Source organism: Muscardinus avellanarius (assembly GCF_963383645.1).
Source record: "Muscardinus avellanarius genome assembly, chromosome: 14".
Lineage (NCBI taxonomy): Eukaryota > Metazoa > Chordata > Mammalia > Rodentia > Gliridae > Muscardinus > Muscardinus avellanarius.
This window is the reverse complement of record NC_137800.1, coordinates 80,542,226-80,558,851: the sequence shown is the minus strand read 5'-3', so window position 1 is coordinate 80,558,851 and position 16,626 is coordinate 80,542,226. Positions and strand designations below refer to the sequence as shown.

General features: G+C 40.7%; 1 protein-coding gene across 1 annotated transcript in view; it reads left to right on the top strand.

Annotated features, from left to right (window-relative positions):
• The window catches only part of GPLD1 (glycosylphosphatidylinositol specific phospholipase D1), a gene marked incomplete at both ends in the record, with an annotated part of 45,623 nt that overhangs the window by 10,446 nt on the left and 18,551 nt on the right, over positions 1 to 16,626 (top strand). The window contains 6 exons of the mRNA XM_080710938.1: positions 613 to 661; positions 1,304 to 1,358; positions 9,337 to 9,444; positions 9,853 to 9,880; positions 9,964 to 10,103; positions 15,790 to 15,855. Coding sequence (XP_080567064.1) covers positions 613 to 661; positions 1,304 to 1,358; positions 9,337 to 9,444; positions 9,853 to 9,880; positions 9,964 to 10,103; positions 15,790 to 15,855 — 446 coding nt within the window. The remainder of the gene's footprint in view (positions 1 to 612; positions 662 to 1,303; positions 1,359 to 9,336; positions 9,445 to 9,852; positions 9,881 to 9,963; positions 10,104 to 15,789; positions 15,856 to 16,626) is intronic.

Sequence of the window (16,626 nt, the reverse complement as noted above, 5' to 3'; positions counted from 1 at the left end):
TAATCCCAGCATTTGGGAGGAGGATATGGGTTTGCAGACAGCCTCAGCCACTTAGTGAGGTCCTTTGTAATTCAGTGAAACCCTGTTTCAAAATAAAGAATAAAAAATAGGGCTGGGGGTGTAGCTTGCAAGTAGAATGCCCCTGGGTTCCATCCCTAGTACCGCAAAAAAAAAAAAAAAAAAAAAAAAAAAAAAAAAATTCCTGCCACTTGGGCTATTTAAAAGGAATCGTTTCACTTTTTTTTTCTTCTAAAATTTCTATATGAAAATGCCATATCTCTGAACTGAGCATTGTGATCTTACTTGGTGACTTAGCTTTCAGAAGACCCCTTTGTGCAGTTTTTGATATTAACTCTGTTAATATCAATTATAAACTTGGCCTCAGCTAGAGATGTTGTAGCTACCCCAGGAGGCAGGATGGTCCACACTAGCTCTGTTACCAGCACTCAGGATCCCACTCAATGGCCCAGGTGTGTGGGTGTGAGAGCTGATCCGACCGCAAAGCCTCCGCAGCAGTTCCCCGGGCTCGAGCGTCACCTCTCCACTACCCCTGGATGGTGGAAGGGGTTTGGGCAGAGTTGGTGATACCCACCAGATGTTTCTCTTTCTTAGATCGATTTTCACGGTTACTATCCAGAGGCTCACCCCACTGGCGATTTCGGTACTGTTTGTTTACATTTGTTAAATCTTCTCCCGTGTAGTAATAGTTGACTTCAAATGAAATCATGACCGAATTTTAAAATTTCTGAAATATTTGTCCAGTAGCATATGATAGCTTGTTTCTATTTTGATAATGCAATTCATTTAGAATATAGGTATACCTCACTGAACACAGATATTTTCTTAATGTGTGTATTTTTATCTTAAAAATAATACATTTTGTCACTGACTTGAATCATTTCTGAAAAACTTTTATTTTGGATTAAAATTAATTAGCTTGTGCTTTCTTATCTTCTATACTTTTGCTTTAAGTTGGGAAATTCCTTCTGTAGGAAATTTCTTGTAGACATATAAAGTAGGTAGTAAATAGTGTTTATTTAAAAAAAACCTTATGTTTTGTCTTTCCTTAAGGTAAAAATATAAAACGCTTTGATATTATGGGTGATTCTTAATTCATATACTTTTCTAGTGAAGAGTTCTTAAAAATTGCTTTTTCTTAAAGACATACCTTTACCTAGAACAATAGATACATACAAGAACGTGAAGGTGAAGAACTAATAATCTGGTTCATAGAACCGTGTAGAAAGAAGCATACTATGTTGTCACTAATATGCCAAATGCAAATATTTTTCTCATGCCACAGGAGGAGACGTGTTAAGCCAGTTTGAATTCAACTTTAATTACCTCTCGCGGCACTGGTAAGAGGAATCTTTGTAATTTTAAGTATGTGATGTCTAAATGGCATTAATAAGGACTAAGAAATACCTTTGTAATCAGGACCCTTCTGCATTTGTAACTTTTAAGTTTTAATTTTAATTGACACATAATAATTGTACATGTTTATGGGATACACTTTGGAGTTTCCGGATCTGCACACATTGTGTAATAATCTAATGAGGATGCTAACATCAATCACCTCAAACATTTGTTATTCATGTGTCGTGAGAGCATTCAAACTTCTTTCTTTTAGCTATTTTGAAATACGTAGCCTGGAATGGCGGCGCCCACCTGTAACCCCAGGACTTGAGAGGCAGAGACAGGAGGATCACAGGTTTGAGGTCAGCCTCAGCAAGTAGTGAAGCTCTCATCAACCTAGTGAGACCTTGTTTAAAATAAGTAAATAAATAAAAAAAAATTAAAGGTGTAGCTTGGAGGTAGAATGCCCCTGGGCTCAATCCCCCAGTACCAGGAATGACAGACAGAGAGGAGAGAGGGAGAGAGGGAGAGAGGGAGGGAGGGAGGGGAGGGAAAGAGGGAGAGAGAGAGAGAGAGAGGGAGGGAGGGAGAGAGAGAGAGAAAACACGAACCATTAGTTGTAGTAACTCTATTGCACAATAGAGCACCAGGATTCTTCCTCCTGTCTGTTTGGCCCATTGACTAACCTTACCGCTTCTCTACTCCCTTTTTTTTTGGTGGTACTGGGGTTCCTGGAAGCCCTTCTACCTCCGGGCTACACTCCCAGACCTATTTTTACATTTTTATTTGGAAACAGGGTCTCCTAAGCCAGCGCGCGCGGCTGGCTTCGAACCTGCGCGATCCTCCTGTCTCCGCCTCCCAAGCGCGGGGATTACAAGCGTGCGCCACCACGCCCGGCATCTCTACTCCCTTTGACTCTCCCCAGCCTTGATAACCACTCTCCTACCCTCTACTTCTGTAAGAGCAACTTCTTTAGATTCTGAATGAGATCATGTGGTATTTGACCTGTGCCTGGTTTATTTCACGTAACACAATGTCCTTTTGGGTCTCCCCTGTTTCTGCAAAACCAGCATTTAAAAAAATGTGGGAGAATACACAGTTTTGAGAAAAGCAACAAAATGTTTAGGAAACCTGGTCTCGTGGATTCTGGCGGGAGAGAAGAGCATGTGAGTCAGATGGGGACATAAGAGCCTCTGAAGGTACCAGCAGTATTCTGTTTCACATTCATCCTTCTCATGGCTCCACTGCACATTTAGACCACACTGTTGTTTCATCCACTGATGGACTTTTGGGTTCATTCCATGTCTTGGCCAATTGCGAATGGTGCTGAAATGAAACATCAAGTACAGTGTTTCCTTAACATTCTTATTTCATTTCCTTCTGGTGTATACTGGGGTGAGTTCTGGGTTATATGCCTGTTTCATTATTTTACTGTATTTGTAAGTTATGAAAAGCAAAACTGGATTAGAACAGCTTTAGTTTCTTTGCTAGTAGTTTCTTTAAAAATTGCAAATACAACCAGCATACCGAAGAATGTATAAGACTAATAAGATAATGCACACCTTAAGAAACAGCACTTGATGTCTCCCCAGCGTCTTGTCCCCGCTCCAGGCTCCTGTTGCCTCCCACCAGGAGGTGTTTCACTTTAGATAAATGGAATTGCACGGTATGCAGTCTTCTGCAGTTATTTTGCTTAAAATGATATATTTTGAGATTTAATCATATTGATAATGTTGAGCTTGACAGTGCATTAATTTTTACCACTCTACTGTCCTCTTCTGTACAAGTGCGCCAAAGCTAATTACTCTGTTCTAATGTTGGTGGATGTTTAGGTTTTTCATGTGTGTGATACTGAATATTAAACCCAGGACCTTATGAATGCTAGAGAAGCACTCGACGGCCCCAGCTCAGGTGCACAAGCAATTCTAAGTGTTTTTGCATTACCTTGGGTGTTGCTGTGAGCCAGTTGCTTTACGTTTTGTGTTGCTGTGAATCTATTTTTCCATATGGATTCATGCAATAGAGAAGACTTTCACAAACACTAATGGAAGTGGAGTTGGTGGGCGTGGTGGCGCACACTTGTAATCTCAGCATTCCGGAAGCTGAGACAGGAGAATCTCCATTCAAGGACAGCCTCAGCTACTTAGTGAGGCCCTCTGCAAGTCAGTGAGACCCGGTTTCAAAATAAAGAATAAAAAATAGGACTGGGGGTATAACTTGGAGGTAGGATACCCCTGGGTTCAATCTCCAGTATCACTAATAATAATAATAATAATAATAATAATAATAATTGTGTTTTGAGATATATTCTTGTTTCTAATCTCTTGTCAGTTTGTTACACATATCTTTTTACAGTATGTGATATGTCTTGACAAACACACTTTGTTAATGTTACTATAGTAGTTGAATATAACTTTTTCCTTTGTAATGTGATGTCATATTTAAGACATCATCTACTTTGAAGGCATGAGATTGTCTTCTAAAGTTTTATAGATTTATTTTTTTTAACATTTTCTCCTTAATTTACCTGAAGTTAATTTTTTATTTTTTATTTGCGAGTCTGGGGATGGAACCCAGAGGCATTTGGTCTACGAGCTATACCCCCTGCCCTATTTTTTATTCTTTATTTCAAAACAAGGTCTCACTGAGTTGCAGAGGGCCTCACTAAGTAGCTGAGGCTGTCTGCAAATCGTGATCCTCCAATCTCAGCCTCCCGAATGCTGGGATTACAAGCGTGCGCCACCATGCCTGGCTTGAAGTTAATTTTTATATACTCTTAGGTATAAATGTCATTTTATTTTTCTATAGAGGTAACTGATTGTTCCCAAACCATTGTTCAGTAGGCAGCCCTCTCCTCACTGACTCCTCACTGCAGCATCCTTTTGTGTGTGCGTGTGGGGGGGGGGCACTGGGACTCCGAGGGCATACTACTCCGAGCTACACCTCCAGCCCTATTTTATTTTTATTTGGCTTTCACATAATTTTAAGAATCGGGTTAACATGTTTCAGGAAAAAGCTTATTGAAATTTCAATTATAAGTTTATTGAATTTAAAGATGAACTGGAGAAATAGTAATAATTTGGTAATATTGACGTTGCCAATCCATAAATATGTTTTATATTTCGTATATTTCAGTCTTCTTGAATGATCTTAAAGTTTTATATAAGTTTTTCCACCAAGTTCCTATCTGCGGTCTGGATTTTGTTCCATTTGGTTGCGATGCGTGCTCATCTTCGTTTTTGTAGTGATTGTCCAGGGGTTTTTCATCCATGTTCATGGGTGAGCCTGTGCACATGTTTTCCTTTCACCTGATTTTGTTTGATTTTGGGATCGGGGTCATGCTGGCTTCAGGGAGTAGCTGGGAGCGTCCTTCCTTCATATTCTCAGGAAGCTGGTGTAACATTTAAACTTCGATCCCTTGAATGTGTGATAGAACTTTCCTGCTATCGAGTCCTGTTTTCTTTGTAGTGATTGTTAATAAAAACTTATTTAATTGTTCCAGATTAAAGTTTTTCAATTTCTTCTTCAGGAGCTTTGTGTTTTTCTGGGTCTTTTCTATTTCATCAAGGTGATTAAACATTTTGATGTTAGGTGATTCACATTTTTTTTCTTGTGTTGTTTACACTTATATTCCCTTTTTATCCATAATATTTATTCTGCCTCTCATATTATTTATTTATTTATTTATTTATTTATTTATTTATTTATTTATTTTTTGTTTGCAGTACTGGGGGTGGAACCCAGGGGCTTTCTATCTCCAGGCTATACTCCCAGACCTATTTTATATTTTATTTGAAACAGGGTCTCACTAAGTTGCTGAGAGCCTCACTAAGTAGCTGAGGCTGGCTTCGAACCTGTGCCATCCTCCTGTCTCAGCCTCCCAAGTGCGGGGATTACAAGTGTGTGCCACCACACCCGGCTTGCCTCTCATATTTTAAAGCAATAAATTTTGTATAATATCATTTTGAAGAATGAACTTTATTGGTCCTTTCTATTTTCCTTGATTTCTATTTTATTTCTGCTTTTACTTTCTCTTTTACCTTCTTTGGATTTCTGTTAAGTTAGCTGAGTCTTGATTTATAACCTAGAATATGATAAACTTTTGTAAGTATTCCATGAAACCCTGAAGAGAATATTCTTTAATTTGGTATTTGATGTTAATTTTGATTATGTTTATTAGCTCTGACTTACTATGGACTATGCTATTTATTTTTTATCAGACTGATCTAATGATTGTTGAGAGAAATTTGTTTTAAAATATGCTTTTATGAGCCAGGCATAGTGGTGCATGCCTTTAATCCCAGTACTTGGGAGGCTGAGATAGGAGAATTGTAGGTTGGAGGCCAGTTGTGAGAACTTTGTGAGACACTGTTTCAAAATAAGAAATAAAATAGAGGTGGGGTATAACCCAGAGGCAGAATGCCCCTGAGTTTACTCCTTACTACTAAAACAACAAAAACAAAAATCTGCCCTTTTTATGGTGGAGTTTTCAATTTTTCCTGTTATTCTGTCACTGTTTGCTATATATGTGTTTTAAAGATGTAAAGAAGTCAGGTGTGGTGGTGCACACTTGTAATCCTAGTACTCGGAGGCTGAGTTAGGAGGATTGCAGGTTCAAGGACAGCCTCAGCAAGTAATGAGACTCTCCTCAACGTAATGAGATTTTGTTAAAAAAAATAGAGCTGGGGGTATAGTTCTGAGGTTCCTCTGGGTTCAGTCCCCAGTAACACACACAAGCGCGCGTACACACACATACACACACAGACACACAAAAATACTGTTAGTGTTGGGTACATTCAGGTTTCAAAGTGTATCACTTTTATTGGTGCATAATAATTGTATAGACAGATTTCATTGTTAGTATATCTGGGCATCCATAAAATGTAATTTGATCAGTTTCACTACCTGATACTTCTCCATTCTCCTGTTCTCTTCTCCTGCCCATCCTTTTCCTCTATCCTCGTGCTCTCCCTCCTTTTTTCTCTTCTGGATTCTACAAATAAGAGAAAATACACTATACTTTTCTTTCCAAGTTTGATACTTCACTCAAAATTAGGGTCTTCAGTTCCATCCTTTTTTCCTGCTACATTATTTATTACTCAATAAAACTCCATTGCCTATAGATACCACAAATTCTTGTACCTTTCTGATGACTAGACTTTGTCATTAGGGCCCTTTTTATCGCTAGTAATGCTCATTGCCTTAATGTTACTTTGTTGAATATGGCTGACTATACTGGTTATCTTTTGATTGTATTCCATGATGCTTGAATTACTTGGGACTGAGGCTTGTATTGTCTCCAGAGAGGGTTCATCTTGGCTTCTGGAGGCTTCCTTGAGTTGCTGGGATCCCTTTAAATTACAGTCTGCCCCTGAAGTCTTCTGACCAGACAGGTAGTATGAGTTCAGGACAGGACATTCCCGGGTCTGCCTTATGGGGCTACATGTTTAACATGGTACATGTGGCTTACCCATCCTGAAGGCATGTATCATTTTCCTTTTCTGTCCTTCACCCAGATGGAAACAGGCAGGCTTCTTGACTTGTTTGCATGTTGGTTTATTTCTAGTTCACACTCATGCCAGCCTTTGCAGGAGATCTAATGGATCCTTTGCGGGGATTCCCCACTTTGCAGTACAGAGGTGGCGCACTTTGGTTCCTATGCTCCGTCTCCTATCTCTGTTTACTGTCAAAGGCCTGGGCTCCTAGGTTTGGCAGATATCATCAGGGTAAAAGCTGGCCTTCCCACTTGCTTACCTCCCAAAGTTTCCAGTTTCTATTTGTTTTCAGTCTTTGGAAAGTTTTTACTTTCTTGCTAGCTTAGTGATTCATTAAAACAAATATTTTTGTTATGTGATCTGGCCTTTTAAGCTATTTTGACTGAAAAAGCCATTCCAATGCTCTTATACAATAAAAAATGGACTTTTCAACCCTTTCTTTTCCTCTAACTATAAAGTCAGATTTTATTTATTTAATTAATTTTATTTATTTTTTTATTTTGGCAGTATTGGGGATGGAACCCGGGGCATTGTACCTCTGGACTATACCCCCAGACCTATTTTTTAGTGTTTTAAATTTTTTTTTTTTGGTGGTACTGGGGTTCCTGGAAACCCTTCTACCTCTGGGCTATATTCCCAGACCTATTTTATATTTTATTTGGAAACAGGGTCTCTTAAGCCAGAGAGGCTGGCTTTGAACCTGACAATACTCTTGTCTCTGCCTCCCAAGCATGGGGATTATAAGCGTGCGCCACCACGCGCGGCTTTTTTTTTTTTTTTTTTAATTTTGGAAACAGGGTCTCACTGAGTTGCAAAGGGCCTTGCTAAGTAGCTGAGGCAATCTGCGAACCGCGATCCTTCTGTCTCCACCTCCCAAATGCTGGGATTACAAGCATGTGCCACCATGCCTGATTTAATTTATTTTTTGATACTGAGGTTGAGCCCAGAGGCATTTGACCTGAGCTATACCTCTAGATCTGTTTATTTTGAAACAGGGTCTTTATAAGTTCCTGAGAATCTAAGTTGCTAAGGCTGTCTTCAAACCTGAGATCCTCCTGTCTCAACCTCCCAAGTACTGAAATTACAGGCATAAGCCAGCATGGTCTGCAAAAGTCAGATTTTAATGGTTGTGATATTTGCCTTTTATAGTCTAAGGATTTTTAAATTAAGATACAAGATGATTTGGCATAAGTCTATTTTTTTTGTGTGTGTTTGGTACGGGAGATGGAACCCAGGAGCATTCTACTTCCGAACTATACCCCAGCACTATTTTTTATTTTTATGTGTGTGTGTGTGTGTGTGTGTGTGTGTGTGTGTGTGTGTGTGTGTGTGTTACTGGGGATGAAACCCAGGGGCCTTCTACCTCCGGGCTACACTCCCAAACCTATTTTATATTTTATTTGGAAACAGGGTCTCTTAAGCCAGCTGAGGCTGGCTTTGAACCTGCATGATCCTCCTGTCTTAGCCTCCCAAGCGCGGGGATTACAAGCGTGCGCCACCACGCCCGGCTTATTCTTTATTTTGAAACAAGTTCTCACTGAGTTGCAAAGGGCCTCACTAAGTAGCTGAGGCTGTTCATGAACCGTGATCCTCCTGTCTCAGCCCCAAATGCTGGGATTACAAATGTGTGCCACAGTGCTCGGCTCGGCATAAATGTAATTTTAAAATGGTCTTCTTCCAACTAAAATAACTAGTATCTGTGAAGGAAAGTCTGGACAGAGAGTTCTTTCCGCTGTGTATGCTGAAATGAGTATGCCAGGGTGATTCCTGAGAATAATTTAACTTAAGAAGAAGTGAGAAGACTTTAAGTTGAATTTTGAACTCTGAATTCACAAAATTTGTTTTTGAGTTTTGAATCTTTAGAGTGAAAATATTTAAGAGACCAGTTGTTTGCTCTGGATTACTGAGGAAATCAACTTTTCCCTGTGTTGGTTCCCTTTTCTGTAAGAGGGGACTGTAATAGTACTAAACACTGAGGGTCCTAGGCAGGACTGAATAACCAGTGCACAGAAACACCTTGTGCATGGAAAGACCTTAGCATGACATCTGGAGCGTAGTCACCGTGGAATAACTGGGCGTAGTTGCTGCTTCTGCTGTTATTACTCTCATCTTCCAGCTTTAGCACCAAAACATCTCTTGGGCCGGGCATGGTGGCACACACTTGTAATCCTAGCCCTTGAGTGGCTGAAACAGGAGGATCGCACAGGTTCGAAGCCAGCCTCAGCTACTTAGTGAGGCTCTCAGCAACTTAGTGAGACTCTATTTCCAAATAAAATATAAAATAGGTCTGGGAGTATAGCCCGGAGGTAGAAAAGCCCCTGGGTTCCACCCCCAGTACCACCAAAATAAAGAAATAAATAATAAATAAATAAATGTAAAAAAAATAGGTCTGGGGTATAGCTTGGAGATAGAATGCCCCAGGGTTCCATGCCCAGTACTGAAAAAAATTTTTTTTCTTCTTCTTTTATTCTGATGTGTTTCTTAGGTATGTGCCCGTCAAAGACCTAATGGGAATTTATGAGAAACTCTATGGTCGAAAAGTTATCACTGAAAAAGTCATCGTGGACTGTTGTCACCTTCAGTTCTTGGAAATGTAAGTGTAACCCAGAGGAGAGTTGGCACCTGCCTTTTCTGTGACTTTCTAAGCACACTTCATTTTGGGGATTGGACCCAGGGGCATCCTACCTCTTAGCTACATCCTCCAGCCTGATTTTATTTTTATTTTGAAACAGAGTCTTGCTAGGTTGATGAGAGTCTCACTACTTGCTGAGGCTGTGACCCTACTATCTCAGCCTCCCAAATACTGGGATTACAGGCACATGCCATACTGGCTTCTTGGCACCCTTTTAAGTTTAGTTCTGGAGAGTAGATTTTGGATGTATGGATCTTGCTTATTCAAAGGCAATTGCCCAACAGTGGGTGGGGCCTTTCCTATCTATGATTTGCTTCATTTCTCTATAGAGGTTGCAGTTAACTGTCAAAATTGTTGTTTGTGTTGCAGTTATGGCGAGATGTTGGCTGTCTCCAAGGTAAGGACTTGGTTCTTCTGATCCTTAAAATATTATATGCACAGCAGGAATGCTATCTTATGTTTCCTTTCTCTCTGCCATAGCTTTATTCTACATACTCCACAAAGTCCCCATTTTTGGTGGAACAGTTCCAAGATTATTTCCTTGGAGGACTGGATGATATGGCTTTTTGGTCCACCAAAATCTACCACCTAACGAGCTTCATGCTAGAAAATGGGACCAGGTGAGATATTATGTGTTTCTTACACCTGCCTCTCCCTGCCTTGCACTCCCCGTTCCCTGGCCTCTCAGGCATTTCACCTGATCAAACAAAAAACAAAACAGTCTCATAAAGTGCCATCTAACCTATCCAAGGAGGAAAAAAGTAGAAATTCTATCATCTCAAATTCCTCCTTGGTTTCCATCTTGGCTTGGCTGATGCCTCTCAGATTTTAGAGACAAATAACGTAGAAATTGCTCAAGTGGGAAGGAATCCACCTTCCCAGGTAATGCCTGGCTCTGGAATGGCTCCTGCTGCATGTCCTGCAGATGCAGGGGAGAGTGGCTGTCCTGCTCTGCACCCTGGCTGACCTCTCAGGGCTCCAAAGGGCTCTTCACCTAACACTAGATGGACAGGCGCCATCAAGATGTGGGCCACAGCTTCCCCATCCTCAAAGGTAAAAACCAAAAAGGGGTGTTTTGTGAGGCACAGTGCTCTGTGGAAATCTGACATCCAGCCCAGATGGGGCAGCCATTCTGGGCTCTTTCTCACTTGGCTTGTCTGGGGAAATTAACCAGAGCCTCAGATGTCCTTCTGCCAGCTGCCGCCAATCTTCAGGCCCCTGTGGAATCTCCCCCAAGGCCTTAGGGAGCCAGCTGAGCTTCCCCTAGGAACAACAAGCCCCCACACTGCTGGGCTGAACAGCAGTGGGACAGCCCGTCCAGGCCAAAGCTGAACCAGGAGGTGTTCCTTCCAGGCCAGGATCACAGGAGTCTCAGGTGCTTAGGAGTTAGTGTTCCCCGGAAGCTCAACTCCAGGATATCAGATGTGGGGTGATGTTCCTGTGCCCTTGACAACATTTGCTGGTATTCATTCACATTGTGTTACTCATAATTACACATTGTGTTGATGTGAAACAGAATTCCCTTTGATGAAAAGTTTGGCGTTAATCTTGTATGTAGTAAACTTGATTTGAAGAGTCGGTGAGTAAGAATCTGGCAGGGATAAACAGTCGGATCCAAATGCCATTTGCGAGTTTGGAGAGAGGATGCGCTCTGCCATTCAAGACCTGCCAGTCTCAACTGAGCTATAAGATGAGGACATCGCAGGGTGTGAACAGTAAATGAGTGCCCTCATATAAAAGGCTTAGCAGGAAGTAATCGTGCAACAAGTGTTGGCTGCTATTATTATAATTAGAAGGAAGTTAAGCTCATATTGGAAGTACTCATAATACTTGGTCATGGTTGAGCGAGTGACCTGCATTTCCATGTTTTATATCCTCCCTGTAATGATCTTCAAACTGAAAATCATTTTTTGATGTTTCTGGTTTGGTTCTGTATATAGCTGAGGAAAGATGCGTAGCTAGACCTTATTTATTTATTTAGTGCTATGGATTGAACCTAGGTCCGTTCTACCTCAGAGCTACACCCTCACCCCTTTTATTTGGAAACAGAGTCTTACTAAATTGCTGAGGCTGACCTCAAATCTGCAATCTTTCTATTTCAGCCTCCCAAGTAGTGGGATTATAGACATATGCCACTGTACCTGGCAAGCTGGACCTTATTCTTTAATTAAAAATAATTGGGAGAGACAGATTTTATCTTTTGAATCAAGACACAAAATACTACAAAGCAATTGCTTCTTTACATATCCATATAAAAGAAACATTTGTTAGAATTTATGGAGACTTATGGGGAATTTGGAGAAGGCTTCAAAGAAAGCACAAGTGAATTCATGAGAAAAACACAAATATTTTCATAACGAGCATTTTTTAACTTACTACTAACAGGCTATCTTCCAAAGCCCACTCATATTATCTCAAACTCAGAGTGTGTGTGTGTGTGTGTGTGTGTGTGTGTGTGTGTATGTGTGTATAAAAGAAAACAGTGAAATAATGATAGTTATATCCCTGCCAGAACTCTGCTTTCCTTGGGATGTACCATAAGTTTTATGCTGACACTGTCTGGTCCCTTCTGAATCCTCGTGCTGAGAGGCTTTGAAGGGAGTGCTCCCTCAGCTCATCCCTGCACCTTTGCTGGGCTCTTTCTCCCGCAGTTTCTGGTCCCCGCTGGGACCTGCACTGTTGGCATGCTGCCCTGGTCTCCCTGTGACCGCCGCAGGAACGGCCTTCAGAGGGGTCTCCCTCCAGAACACTCCTCAGACATTGAGACCTTCAGTGCTTCACTGGAGTTGGGGAGAGGCCCTCGAAAGAGGTGTTCCCTTACATTCAGACTGTTTTTTTTAAAGAATGAAATTGAGCACTTTAGGGGTATTTGGGTATTGACGGGCATAACAGCACAGAAAGTGATGCTATGTTTCCATCATAGACTCTGATCTCGACCCCAGGACGTTGCACATGAGCAGTGCTCCGCAGATGTGAATGGGGTGGGGAGGGCCGAGCGAGGGGACAAGCCTGGCTCCTCCTTGGTCTTATGTCAGGTGACAGACACTGGAGGCCTTTCGAAGGTGGCTGAGGGTGTACCACTGATTCTCAGCAAAGTTTGTGTTTGACAAGGACGTAAGAAAATGCCTAACTCGACTTCCGGGAAGATGGCGACCGAGAAAAGCGGGGCTTAAGAGCCCCGCTAACAACCAATCTCCATTACCAAAAAATCAGCGCCTTTCATAGCCAGAAAACACCATTACCAGAGAAACAAAAAATCACCAGGCTCCAGAGAGAAAGCGGACTGAGAAAAGAGCTCAGAGCCACAGAAGAGATACACCGGCCTCATGCCCGAGGATGTGGCAGCAGCGCCATACTGCCGGCAGCAGCGGCGAATTCACCGGACGGCTATAGCGAGCCGAGGTGAGCCACTGCGGAACAGCCAGGCGGGATCTTTCGGCGCAGGGAGCATCTAAAGCTCCCAGTGGCTGAGCTCAGCACACGCTGCACGGACTCAGAGTGGAACTCAAAACCAGAGAAGAAAAAATACGCCAGCCTCACGGACGAGGGTGTGACAGTGACACCATATTGCCACCGGTGGCAGCAGCAATGAATCCACCGAGTCCAGTACAGCTACATCTGCGTACTCAAGAAGAGTGAGTCAAATTGCGGGCCACAGAGGAGAAATCCCAGTACTGTACTCCCTGGGACTTGACCCAGTGGGGGAGTGGCAGTGGCAGAGATATCACACCATAGGAGAACGTGCAACCTGGCACCCCCCACAGTCTAAAGCAACCTCTATCGACTCCCTGGGTCTGAAACTCTGTGATACAACCCAGTAAAGGAGTAGTGGGGTCTGAGATACTACAGACTCGAGATACAGAGCACCTTAAGTGAAGTCATAGTGACCCAAGGGAAGAACCCAGAGAAGGCACAAACTTCTGAAATCATGGGAAAGAGGAATAGCACTGGAGCAATGAATGCCCACAACCCTACAACATCAGAACCCGATAAAACAGAAAATCAGAGATTTCTAGAAGATCAAATCAGGAAAATAACTGTAGAAATAATAGAGGTGCTTCGAAAAGAACTCAGAGAGAGCCAAAAAGAGATAAAGGATGCAATTAATGAAGTAAAGGCCTCAATTCAAAGCACAAACAACCGATTAGACCATATGGAGAACAGAATCTCGCTCTTAGAAGATGATCATTCCAAAAATGAACACATAGTTTCTAATCTAGAAAAAAATTTCCGACAGCAGGAATCTGACATTGAAGAAATATGGGCCCATTTTAAGAGAGCTAACCTAAGAATAATTGGAATAGAGGAGGGAAAAGAAAGTGATACCAAAGGGATCAACAATCTCTTCAAGGAAGTAATAGCAGAAAATTTTCCAAACATAGAGCAAGAGGTCGATACACAGGTCCAGGAAACTTATAGAACTCCCTTTAGGCAGGATCGGAGAAGAGGATCCCCACGCCACATAATTGTCAAAATGACCAATGTGGAAGCCAAGCAGAGAATCTTAAAGGCAACAAAACAAAGGGCCAAGTGACATTCAGAGGCAAACCAATTAGAATCACTCCAGACTTCCCAAAGCAAGTCATGAGAGCCAGAAGGGCTTGGAGTAACATATTCCAAACTCTGAAAGAAAACAACTTCCAGCCAAAAATTTCCTACCCAGCAAAACTTTCTATCAAATTAGATGGAGAAATAAGAAGCTTCCATGACAAACAGAAACTGAAGGAATTTATGTCTTTAAAACCAGCGCTAGAGAAAATACTCAGATTAACTACAAAGAAGAAATAGGTAACACACACCAGAACCAGAGAAACAAGATTTTCCATCCAACAGACAACTAAGATTGGTTATCTATGGAGCTTCATTATTTATGTTAGTCTTTTACCTATCTCTAAATTGTATTATTTGCCTTTATTGTTGTTAATTTTTAGGATGTCTAGTTGGAATATTAATATACCTTCAGATATAGCATTTGGAAATATTTTATCCCATTCTATCAGTAACTTTTAACTCTGTTTACATTGTCTTTGGATATACAATATTTTTTTATTTTTTAGGGAGTTTGTATACTCTTCTGTTGCCTGTGCCATTGAAATCATATCCAAGAACTCACTGCCAATTTCAATGTTGTGAGGTTTTATGACCCAGATTTTCTTCTAAAAGTTTATAGTCTTAAGATTTATATTTAGGTCTTTTACCTATTTTGAGTTAATATTTGTATATGGGATTCAGTAAGGGTCCAATTTTATTCTTTTCCATGTAAGTATTATTTTTCAACAATATTTAGTTAAAAGATTATTATTTCCACCACCAAATGTTTGTGGAAACCTTGTCAAAAATAACTTGACAATATAGGGAAGAATTTAGCTCTAGGCTTTTATTTAACTCCAATGGTTTATATATCTGCCTTTAGAACAGTACTACACTGTTTCAATTATTGTAACTTTATATGGTTTGAAATCAGAAAATATATATCTTCTAGCTTTGTTCTTTTTCAAGATTGTTTTGGTATCTAGAGTCCATATTCCATATTAGGATAGATTTTTTTTCTGAAAAATAAATATATAAATATGATAGTTTCACCTAAAAAAATAGAAAAAAATATTCTCTGGTAAGAAAGAAAGCAAAAAGCAATATTGAAATATTATCTTAAAGATAACATTCATCAAAAGCTTGGTATCAGACAAATGAAACTGTTATGTGAGATTATCATTTTTAATTTTGGATAAATTGCTATAATACTAGATGTCAACCACTAAGCCAAGCATGGGAAGGAGGGATGGGGAGGGAATCGGGTGGGGATCGGGTGGGGGCTGATTGGGCGATGTGTGCATGTATGTCTACAAAAGTTTGTATCCCAATATGATGTATGAATACAGTGCACCAATAAAAAATAAAAAATAATAATAAAAAAAATAAAAAAATAGAAAACAAAAAAAATAAAAGTGATGAAAGCTAAAGAAAAAATAACACTATATTAAGGTAGACCCAATGTAACTTAGCAATTAATTAAATTAAAGGATCCAGCCAGTGTGGTGGCACATGTCTATAATCTCAGTGTTTGGGAGGCTTGAACAGGAGGATCTCAAGTTTGAAGTCACCCTCAGCAACTTAGCCAGGCCCTCAGCAACTTAATGAGACTCTGTTTCAAAATAAAAAATAAAAATAGGGCTGGGGGGGCATGTAGCTCAGAAGTAGAATGCCCCTAGGTTTAATTCCCAGTAACGCGCGCGCGCGCGCGCGCACACACACACACATAAAAAAAAAAGAAGAAGAAAATGCCTAACTCATTGACTGTTCCCCCAGTGACTGCCAACTGCCTGAGAACCCCCTGTTCATCTCCTGTGGCGGCCAGCGGAACAACAGCCACCAGTGAGTCAAAGTCGCACTTATTTGCCTCTTTGTTGCTGCTTTGATTTTTTTTTAAGTAAAAATGACTAGATTTGTACAATGGTAGCATGTAATGTTAGCCTGGTAGCATCAGAGGTACTTTATATAATTGTGCTTTCAAGGTGAACATAGCTTAAATTACAAAAACTAAGGATTCAAGTACATGAAAGTGTGAGTTCATGCTGACTGCTTCCAGGAGAACTTTTGTTCTTTGTAACCAGATAACATAATGCCACTGATTTATATGGAGTTCAAATTAATTCCATGGGTTGGAACACCGGAGTTGTTAGTGTCCATTTTCATCTAAGAACTTTGTTCTCTAATGCCCTTGGTCCTACCTCTCAGGATACAAAAATAATGCAAAGTTAGGACCCAAGAGAAAAGCCATTACCATGTGTATCATGGTCATCAAGATACCTGGTCGTGTTAAAGATTTTTTTTTTTAAATAAACTATCCCCTTCAAAAAAATTCTTCATAGAAGAACATCCCACCGAGAGGGGGCGCCCAGGAGAGGCTGAGAGCAGGGGAGCTGGAGACAGACACATGTGGGTCTGTCTATTATACATGAATGCTGCCTTTTACTGCAGTGACTTAAGTTGCTGATTTTTGTTGTTGTTATGATTTCCTCCTTTTGTATGATAGAAGAAAACATATCCACACTCCCAAAATTATGGTATGGGTTACGTGCAATAGAGGATGCAAGGCTCCTGGCATCTCTCGCAGATGGTACTTGCTATTCTTGTTACTATCCT